At 37.1% G+C, this 11,464-nt stretch overlaps 1 protein-coding gene across 1 annotated transcript in view; it reads right to left on the bottom strand.

Moving 5' to 3' along the window:
• Positions 1 to 438: 438 nt before the first annotated feature.
• The window catches only part of ZYG11B (zyg-11 family member B, cell cycle regulator), an 83,160-nt gene continuing 72,134 nt past the window's right edge, over positions 439 to 11,464 (bottom strand). Inside the window, exons 11-14 of the mRNA XM_084872905.1 lie at positions 10,709 to 10,906; positions 10,523 to 10,575; positions 9,092 to 9,189; positions 439 to 6,112 (exon numbers count right to left, since the gene is read on the bottom strand). Coding sequence (XP_084729031.1) covers positions 5,922 to 6,112; positions 9,092 to 9,189; positions 10,523 to 10,575; positions 10,709 to 10,906 — 540 coding nt within the window. The 3' untranslated portion in view covers positions 439 to 5,921. The remainder of the gene's footprint in view (positions 6,113 to 9,091; positions 9,190 to 10,522; positions 10,576 to 10,708; positions 10,907 to 11,464) is intronic.

Genomic DNA, 11,464 nt, shown 5'->3' with positions numbered 1-11,464 from the left:
TGTCTAAACTGTTCTTTGATAGAAAAGATGATTTGTTTATTCTCACATTTCTTTTTAAAAATATATATATTTTATTGATTTTTTTACAGAGAGGAATGGAGAGGGATAGAGAGCTAGAAACATCGACCAGCTGCCTCCTGCACAGCCTCCACCAGGGATGTGCCCACAACCAGGGTACATGCTCTTGACCAGAATTGAACCCAGGACCTTCCAGTCCACAGGCCGACGCTCTATCCATTGAGCCAAACCGGTTCCGGCATATTCTCACATTTCTTTACCAAACTAACGCATCAAGAATTAACAGTGCCGGTAACAAAACCATTGGTCTTTTCGAAAAGCAATTTTTCAAGAAGGATAAATTAAGGAATCTGAATCTTGCATTAGTATTAAATTTTAAAACAAATGTCTAGAATCAAAGTAGACAAGACACACTTAACATAAAATTTATAACATTTATTTAGGCAAAAAAAAGAAATTCCAAAAACAAAAATCTTTACACACAACATTAATATCTAAGTGATGTCCTGGTTTAAAATATAGCATGATTCGTGTACAGAACACTGCCATTTATCTGGCCACAGTGAGAACAGCGCCTTCAGTCCAGGAAACTGAGACTCTGAAATGTGTACACATTATACTTTCCAATGATATCCTTTGCAAGGAGTTAAACTCTTCCACTAGAATTCAAGCAAAAGATAGCTTTTCTTTTTTCACACTCACAAGTCAGAATTTAATAGTGGGAATTACACAAAAGTCAGGGATTAAAAATTTTTATTCTTGCAGATTATCTGAAAGTATAAATCTTGATATAACATCCTCCCATTTAAGGGAAAAAACACTCAAGAATTTCTTGCTTTTATGAAAGTGTGTTCAGCTTCCACTAGCTAAGTAGCTTCTTGCTTCGAGGTTGATTAAAATAAGCTTAAAAGAATCCAATCTGAACAGTTTTCCCAAAAGTGAGTCCCAAAGTGAGCACACACTATGAAGTAGATCGATAATTTCCCATTAAATAATTTTGATAAGATTAGATTTTCTAAATAGTCTTTGTAGACATTCCGTCTAGCTATAAAATTAGGTTGTGCTGTCAAAGAGTTCTGCTTCATCCCGAGAAAGGAGGAATAGCATTGATTTTGCTCATAGTTTACCCCAAAAAACTGGGGAGGAAAGAAATAGGCAGAGAAAGCTCTCTCTTAGGCTACCAATCAGTGGAGAACGTGTCTCTTAGGTTAAGATTTGGAAACTGGCCCTGGCTGGGTAGCTCAGTTGTTGAGAGAGCATCATCCCGATATGCCAAAGTTGCTGATTTGATAACCGGTCAGGAATCAACCAATGAATGCATAAATAAGTGAAACGACAAACTGATATTTCTCTCTTTCCCCTTTCCTCTTTCTCTCTCTAAAATGAATAAAAGAAAACAAAATTTTTTTTTAAAAAGATCTGGAAACCAAAGAATGTATAATTAGGAGTGTACCATGTCATGCAAAGATTATGAAATACTAAAAAAAGGTAATTACTCATTTAAAGCATATTCAGCAAATGTCCCCATTATACTGCTATTCTCATCACTGGATAAAGGTTGGATTTGCATTATTCTTAAAATAATCAGTCCATGAGTTAACAATAAAAATTAAAAATGTGCCAACACAAAGAAAATGATAAAGATTAAATATCCAATACCCACAGTCATTTGAAACTGCTATAATGGATTTGAGAGGGAAACCGTAAGTTTGCAAATCTTTCTATAAACTGTCTTAGAATACTACCCTGAAGCTCTAACCACAAAGTCCCAAATAAATATTATACAGATAAAACTGCCTACATCAGCTGACAATAACTTATATCTTTAGTTTTAGTAATACTGTTTATCCCAAGGAAAGTTGCACAATAATCAAAGAACGTACTGGTAAAAATACCATTAGAGGGCAGCAGAGGGATAGGTTTTCAACAAATAAAAAACTTGCCCAGCTACTAATGACATCTTTTCAAACTTGAGTACATTGTTCTATGGCAGGAAGGCATGGTGGGTGAGTGTTACCCATGCATTTTGAAACAGTAGGCCAAAACCATGATTCCTTAATCTGATCTTCCCTAATTTAATACATAAAATGTTTTCATTAAAACGTGTTCCAGCCCCAGCTGGTTTGGCTCCGTGGATAGAGCGTCGGCCTATGGACTGAAGGGTCCTGGGTTCAATTCACGTCAAAGGCATATGCCTGGGTTGCAGGCTCGATCTCCAATAAGGGGGGATGTGCAGGAGGCAGTCGATCAATGATTCTCTCTCATCACTGATGTTTCTATTTCTCCCTCACTCTCCCCTCCTCTCTGAAATCAATAAAAATATATCTATTTTAACTGTGGTCCAAAGGGCTAGAAGATGGCCCAATGCCATCTTACACATGGTATAATAACAACAATAAACACAGCCAAATGCAAGTGAATGGGGAGAAAAAGGGCCAACTCAAAAGGTTCCATTAGCAAAGCAACTTCGCAGGCTGAATACATAGGATTAATGTTTTTACACATGAATGTAATTCCTGGGCTGTTTATAATCCAAAGATAAAATTAAATTCCCGTGGCAGCTTTAGGGCAATTCATTGCAATCATGGCTAATTCACATAAGTTGACTGATGCCACTAAACAGCATTCCTGTTCCAGAGTGAGTAGTCATAATATGTAAGTCAATTCCTGGAATTGTGGATCTGATATGATTTTTTAAATCCTCAACTAAGGTCAGTAGCCACGGAGGCCTTGGCCAGAAGGTAAACTAACCCTTTATTACTACTTGATTTTTTTTTTCCAACTGCAAAAAGAAAAAAAAAAAAAATTTTTTTAGAGTTCAAAGGCCAAAGTCAAACTTACTTGATGGAAACAAAGAGAAGGCTTAATTTTTGCTTTAATTTCAGGCTGCTCTTGTTTTACTTAACAATACCACCAACATGCATTATTATACTTTAACGTCTAATTCCATTTCCTGTTCATCTCTTGCTGTTGCTTGTGGACTGCTGTAGTGTTCTTTTACAATATCTGAGCGCACCTTGATTTGAGCAATGAGTGGCTCAACTCTCGTCTTAATTGTGCTTGAAATAGTACCTTATAGCCACTGAAGAAGTAACCTTTGAAGGCACCAAGTGCTGCTAAATTCTGCTAAACAAATGCAAAAGGAAGGCCTAACAGGTTCTCACTCTAGAGAGAGGCCAGTTATGCCTTATAATTTCGATATTTTAGCCAGATTCAAGACCTTAGAAACAATTATGTGCCTTAATTAGATATACAATTTTAAGAACCATCCCAACAATAAAGGCACTACAATTTTTACATATTTTGGAAGTGATCAATTATTTTGCTTTTAAGACTCAGAGGTGCCAAACCGGTTTGGCTCAGTGGACAGAGCGTTGGCCTGCGGACTGGAAGGTCCCAGGTTCGATTCCGGTCAAGGGCATGTACCTTGGTTGCAAGCACATACCCAGTGGGGGTTGTGCAGGAAGCAGCTGATCAATGTCTCTCTCATCAATATTTCTAACTCTATCCTTCTCCCTTCCTCTCTGTAAAAAATCAATAAAATATATTAAAAAAAAAAGACTCAGAGGTGTTTGGCCATCACCAGTGCTCAAAGCAGTAAATGAAAATATCTGAGTCTTCATCTATCAACCAGTTATTCTGTGTAAGAGATTTATTCTTTTTTGTACATCTTTAGCCATTCCTGAAAATAACTTGTTGGGAAAAATCTAGGAGTAGCCTATAAGGAACATGCACTTTGTTTTGAACAGAATATAACAGGAACTTAAAGCCAAACTTTCAAACAGGCTTTCCTTTTACTACACAAGCCAGGAGACTTGGAAGTGGTCAACATAGCTACCCTGCTTCCCCAAAAATAAGACAGTGTCTTATATTAATTTTTTCTCCCAAAGTTGCACTAGGTCTTATTTTCGGAGGATGTCTTATTTCCGGGGAAACACGGTAGTAGCAACTTCCAAGCTACTGTAGGCTGCCCTATTTTCTATATTTTGCCTTAGACAATAGAATTAAAAAAAAAGGGGGGGGATCTTAAAATAATTTTCTATTTCATTTGAAATAGTTTTATTCTGTAAAAATTTATCCTGTATCTATAACATATTTTAAACCAATTAAGTCAGAATTAACACACAATTTTATTGGATTTTTAATGGTTCTTAAAGACCTACGTTAGTTTAAATTTTCATCCCCATGGAGGAGTACCAAATAATTCAAGTATGATTATTGTAATACTGGTACAAAATGTCAATGTTGAAAATATTATCAGCATACTAGTAAACCAGCTCCTTTCAAAATAAAAATGCTTCTGAATAATCACTATAATTTAAATATACCATTTAAAATCTCTACTGAAAACATTTGGTCATCTATAAAAAAAATGCATTCATCTGAGATTGTGATTAACTTCAATCACAAAGTAAAATTTTAATTGGGAATTAAGTTTTTTGGTGACTTGTTGCCTCCCAACTGCTGTTATTGATATAACGATTACTAATTCTTTACTATACCATAACAGGTATCTTAAAGGAAAGGCAATTGTATAAAAAAAAAAAAAAAAAATCCATCAAAACGTATTTTCTTGCCGAAACTGGTTTGGCTCAGTGGATAGAGCGTCGGTCTGCGGACTGAAAGGTCCCAGGTTCGATTCCGGTCAAGGGCATATACATTGGTTGCGGGCACATCCCCAGTAGGATGTGCTGGTCAATGTTTCTCTCTCATCGACGTTTCTAGCTCTCTATCCCTCTCCCTTCTTCTCTGTGGAAAATCAATAAAATATATTTTTTTTAAAAAAAAGTATTTTCTTTTATGCACTACAGCTAGAATCACTACATTTAACAACAGTCTAATTCTTCTTGTTCATTTTGGCAGTATGATGTGGACATTCTTCTCCAAGATTAAAAACATTAAGATACATGTTATTTTGAAACAAAAGAAACTTAACTTCTTGTGGCAAAATGTACTGTTGTCAAGTGTAATTTAACTGAGCAGGTAACATCGTGTGCAGTCTCTCTATTCCATTGGACAAAATTACTTTGAAATAGAGGGACAAAAATGGTCATTTTTAACAAGACATTTAAAAAATTCCCATTTTCACAATGATGTGACCTATCGATCCAGAGAGTTAATTAGCACAGAACGCCGTTAACATTTTACACTGTGCTGCCTGGGGAGATGTTTTCTAGAGAACATGTGTAGGAAGCAGAAGCACATGCTTCCAGGAATAAACAGGAAGAAGCTGCAGCTCATTGCCCAGGAGATGTGGACTCCAGAAGGACAGCCTGCTCCAGCTTAACAGCCATCCCGTAAGACCAGACCTCTTCCCAGTTCCTAAACTCTGTTACCCCGAATAGCTTCTCTTTTCAATATGTTTTTCTCCCAGCTATCCAAGCCCCAGCCAGTGAGTTGCTTTCCCGAGGAGAGGGTTCGGATTTCCATTCTTTCACACTAAGGAGGGCATCTAATAAAAGGTACACAGACAGAGAATAAAGGCATTTTATACAAGCATTATAAAATTTACAACTGAAGCAGTTTCAGACATCAGGTTAACAGCTTATCTGAAACTGCAAACTGATGAGAAGGGTCTTTAAGGTCAGAAAGTCTGGCCTAAGGGTTCGTGCAAACTTTTATCATAAAACTGTAGAATTTCAAGCACAGGTAAGCTCAAACACTGAGAGATGTGGAAATTTTTCTAAAAAAGCAATGATGAAGGAAGAGACCCTTCTTACCTCATAAGTTAAAAATCACAAAACAAATTAGAGACTGTTCACATGGGCAGTACTGTACATCATCAATCCCAAACTGATCTAATACTCTTGTTAGAGAAACCCCAAAACATCACAGAAGATACTCCTAATAAGCCTATCACAAAAAGCATTCCTGTGACCCAATTATTCAGTTGCCTGTGGCTATCAATTCAGTCTGGCCTGGGCTTGTTTTTTACAGGGAGGCGGCCTCCCATGGCGGACGATGTGTTTTTCTAAAGTGTCCAGGATGGCCACGGCAATCTGCTGGACGTGGGGGTCAGTCTGTTCATGTTCTTTGATGTTGTATAAATGCTGCAATCCTCCTTCTTCAATCAACATGCTGCAGTACCTTGAGGCTGGCAGAAAACAAGAGAAAGAGCTTTTCTTAAAACACTTAAAATATTATTCCACACACACACAAAATAATTATCTTTTCACACTTAAATCTTAGCTCTTTTGTTACTGACTGCTAATATATGCTACAGATTGATAAATACCTTTGTAATGATGTTATGTCTACACTGCCAGTTCCTGCACATAATGTATGTACCATATATATATATATATATATATATATATATATATATATATTTACATTTATATTTTAATCATAACCTTTAGACATAGACAATCTGGAAAAGAAAATTTATTTGACACCAAATCACAAGCAAGATAGGTGCTTGTTACATTTTTATGCATTTCCTATTTTTAATATATATTATTTTATTTTATTTTACTTTAAAACTACAGTTTATATTCAATATTATTGTTTTTTAGTTTTAGGTGTACAGCATAATGGTTAGAAAATCATATACTTTACAAAGTGTTTCCCCAATATTTCCAGTACCTATTTGACATCATACATGATTATTACAATATCCTTGACTGTATTTCCTATATGACTATTCATTCCTATGACTATTTTTATAATTGTCAAATTGTACGTCTCAATCCCTTCACCTTCTCCACCAGTACCCCCACCCCCACCCGCATTTCTGTATTTTTTAATTTAATGTCACTGATATTGTACATGCAATTTTCTTTATTTCTGCATTTTTATTTAAAAATGTTTTTGTACACATGACTTTTAAAGCCTTATTAGTTTTGGTCATTTATTAAAGTATAATTTACATAGAATAAGACCAAATTAAAGTTACTCTACATTTTGATGAGTTTTGCAAATGTACTAATACACCTGTGGTATAATTCTTGTTTAAGTTTTTTGGTAGACTTTCCATTTCATTGATCTTGATGAAATACCTGGAATGCTGGACAAATGCTAAGTGTACGTTTAACTTTAGAAGAAATCACCAAATTGCTTCCTAAAGTGGTCATATAGTTTTTCCATCCTATCAGCGAAGAATGTAAAGGAGTTGTTTCGCATTCTCGCCAACACTTGTCCTTGTCCATCATTTTGATTACAGGCATCCTTCCCAGTATGTGTGGCCTGGAACCTCATTGTGGCTTTAATTTATATTTCTCTAATGACTGATGGTGTTGGTCCTGATTTTTATTTTATTTTATTTAAAAAAAAATATATTTTATTGATTTTTGTACAGAGAGGAAGGGAGAGAGATAGAGAGTTAGAAACATCAATGAGAGAGAGTCATCGACCAGCTGCCTCTTGCAGACCCCCTACTGGGGATGTGCCCGCAACCAAGGTACATGCCCTTGACCGCAATCGAACCCGGGACCTTTCAGTTCCCAAGCCGACGCTCTATCCATTGAGCCAAACCGGTCCCGGCTGGTCCTGATTTTTAATTTAAAAAACAGTGCTTCTATGTGTTTCTTGTGCAACATTTAAAATAATTTATGGAATAAACTTATATTAATAAACTAGAGGCCTGGTGCACGAAATTCGTGCATGGGGTGTGTGTCCCTCAGCCCAGCCTGCACCCTCTCCAATCTGGGACCCCCTCAAGGTATGTCTGACTGCCTGTTTAGGCCTAATCCCCAAACGGGCAGTCAGAGATCCCTCTCACAATCCAGGACTGCTGGCTCCCATCTGCTCACCTGCTTGTCTTCCTGATTGCTCGTAACTGCTTCTGCCTGCCAGCCTGATCATCCCGTAACCACTCCCCTGCCAGCCTGATTGATGCCTAACTGCTCCCCTGCCAGCAAGTTTTCCCCTAACTGCCCTCTCCTGCAGACTTGGTCTCCCCCAACTGCTCTCCCCTGCAGGCCTGGTTGCCCTCAACTTCTCTCTTCTGCTGGCCTGGTCACCCCTAACTCCCTCTCCTGAAGGCTTGATCACCCCCAACTGCCCTCCCTTACAGGCCTGGTCCCTCCCAACTGCCTTCCCCTGCTGGCCATTTTGTGGTAGCCATCTTGTGTGTTGGAGTGATGGTCAATTTGTATATTACTCTTTTATTAGATAGGATAACTAAGAGTTGATTCATAATCTTTAAAAAAGAGATATAAAACCTGATCTAGGCCTTGGCTGGTGCGACTCAGTTGGTTGAATATCATCCTATGCACTGAAAGGTCACCTATTTGACTCCTGTTAGGGCATATGTACAGGTTTTGGGCTTGATTCCCCATTCGGGTGCATGCAGGAGGCAGCACAGTGATATCTCTCTTCTTTCTCTCTCTAAAAACTTTAAAAAAACCAAACACCCTGATCTAAATGCTTTGCTTCTCCACAGACTATGGGTGCAGAGAGCAACATCTTGAATGGGAAAATTTTGTGTAGATAAGGACTGGATACTGGAATGTACCATAAATATTGGATCTCCTTAAGACATTTTGCTCAAAAAATGAATCCACTGTAGGCTAATTTTTATTTTTTAAAATTTAAAAAAATGTCTGGGTTATTGAATAAAACTTCGGTTCTCTTGACCCTTTTATTTATTTATTTTTAAATGTATTTTTTTATTGATTTGAGAAAGAGGGAGGGAGGGAGGAAGGGAGAGAGAAAGAGAGAAACATCTTTGATGAGAATCATTGATCTGCTGCCTCCTGCATACCTCCTACAGGGGATCAAGCCTGCAACCCAGGCATATGCCCTTGACCAGAATCAAACCAGAATCAAAACTTCATTCCCCAGGCAGACACTCTTCACTGCTGAGCCAAATTGGCTAGAGTGGCTCCTAATTTTTATATTCTATGTTAGAACAATGTAAGTCTCATTCACCATTATCATTCAGCATCTACTATTGGCAAGCTCATTCTGAAAAAAATAAATGTACTTTATAAACTAAAATTCTTTTAAATACTTATGTAGTATTTAAAGGTTTGTCCTTAAAAATCACTTAAATACACAATTCAGAAATGGCTTTTCTAAGTAAGGAGAATTTTCCTTGAGGAAGAAAAACAAGTTTCTGTTTGGTACATACGATTCTTGCTGCAGACATGTTGCATGGCCCAAACTGCCCATAGCTGGACTCCTGGTGTTGTGAAACAGCCAAGTAATGGGAAAAATGGATTAAAAGACCTAAGAGTACAAAAGAAAAGAAAAGTTACGTCCTCTACTTATTTTTTTTAAAATTCCTCACCTGAGGATAAGTTTATTTATTATAATAGAAAGAAAGGGAGAGAGAGAGAGAAACATGGATGTAAAAGAGAAACATCAATCAGTTGCCTCCTGTTCACAACTCGACTGGGGGATGAACCTGTAACCAAGGCATATGCCCTGACCAGAAATCAAACCCTCAACATTTTTGGTGTACGGGACGGTGCTCCCATCAACCGAGCCACCCAGCCAGGACGTAGTGTCATTTCCTAAAGCAATGATTCCTGAGCTTTTCATTCTATAAATTTTATCCAACTATTTTTAAACTAATATAAATAAGCTATCAGTATATCTTTTCTTTGTCTTAGACATTGAAAAAAGGACCATATTCTGAGAAGTCTTGGTAGAAAAGATGGAAGGTGACTAGAACAAGGTGCTAACACAGAATTTTTTTTTTCTTTTCAAAAGTACTTTTTTTGGTCTTGAAGATACACATTTAAAGAATAACAGTCCTTGGCTGGAAAACCTAGAAAAGAAAAAGTTAGTTGGTAACTGACTGGAAGAACACCGTGAAGGAGGTCTAGAATTAGCCTTCCTATTTCTACTGGTCTTCTGCCCAAAAGCGGATAAAATATAAGTTGGGGGAATCATAAATGTTGGCAGCATCAGCATTTATGAAGTAGACAACAATAATAAGTGGTAATAATATTATGCAGCCAACTGGAATATTTCAAGTAACAAATTAGCTATCAAGTCAACTAATTGTCATAAGCAGAGTTAGGCATCTAGTATGCATCTTAATAAATTATTATAAATTGTTTCCCTAAACGAATCTGGTGCTACTTCTAGTTCTCTCGATCTTGTTTTGGAACTCCTTATATGAATATACTGTTTCCTGTTCCTAAAATCTTATGCCCTTACCTGATTATCTCTCAAAATTCAGCTCATAATCTACTATTGTCTTTAACTGTATAGCCTTCTATGCACACTCGAATAACAGTAAATTATATCTGATTCACATTTGGTCTCCCTCACTAGGTTCTTGTGTGCAAGCCCCATCTCTTACTCCTCTTTGAATTTCAAGAGCAAAAAAACAAATCCCTGGCATCTGTCTTCAATAAAAGTGGAATAAAGGAAGGAATGATGAATGAGAGGTAGCAGAAAGTAAAAATACTTTGCTTCTTTTAAAACCAGTGGGGACGGGGGATAGAGGGGATTATTACCTAGTAGGAATTACACATTTACTAGTAGTAGGACCTCTAGGCAAGCAAAATGACTAGGTTACTGTCTTAATATTAATAATCTTGCTAATTACCTGTATGCTACCATCTCACACTCTGGAGTTGGCCATTTCAAAATAGCTGAATGCTGCAAGACACAAGATACACAAAAAAGGATTACAATAATTATTTAGCACTGCATTATTGCATTATGAAGCTTTGATATTTTAAGCACTATGAATATTGTGTGGATGCTTCCAGAAAACATCAAATGACCCTACCAGATCATCCAGAAGAGAATTCCTCTGGCTACGGCTCAGCGTCCAAGCTTGTTCACCTCTAGATATTAAATGGGCGATAATTCCTGCTGCAAAGTAACTGACTTCCACTTCCACACTGTGCAGGAGACTGCTGATGTGGTCTATAAAATCCTTCCACATTAATTCAGAATGCAATTCTTGTACTTCAGCTATATTGTTCTGGGGGGAAAAATTAAAAGTAACATATAGTAAATGCCTATGACCTTTTGTACTTTAAAAAACAACAGAGATTGAAATGATTTTAACATGTACCTGTATATGGACATAGCTGAAGTCTGTTGCCATATTAGCACAGTGGGATTATGGGTGATTTTTTCTCTCTCCTCTCCAAACAACATAATAAACAGTAGTGAGTCCCTTTTCAGGTAAAATTGTTAAATAGATAACCGAAAAATGTCCTGATATAAAATATCTAGAAGTGCTGGGTGAATAACAGTTAGCAACCCTTAAATATGTAGCAAACAGAACCAAACTAGAGCAGTAACAGGTCATCACCAACCTGCAGGGGCAGAGAACTGGTTTTAATGGGCATGCAAGGCCAGACGGTAAGGGGTAAAAATTGGAACTAAGACTTCATATACAAAAGAAAGACTTTAAAAGTGTTACACCTCAATAAAAGAGTGGATTTAACATAGGTACATGAAAAAGAAACCCACTGTAATCTACTCTCTGACCTAAAAGGAAAAGTCTTCCCTTATAATTTATAACCACGGGCCT

The sequence above is a fragment of the Pipistrellus hanaki genome (assembly GCF_964339955.1).
Source record: "Pipistrellus hanaki genome assembly, chromosome: 2".
NCBI lineage: Eukaryota > Metazoa > Chordata > Mammalia > Chiroptera > Vespertilionidae > Pipistrellus > Pipistrellus hanaki.
This window is presented reverse-complemented; position numbering and strand designations above follow the sequence as displayed.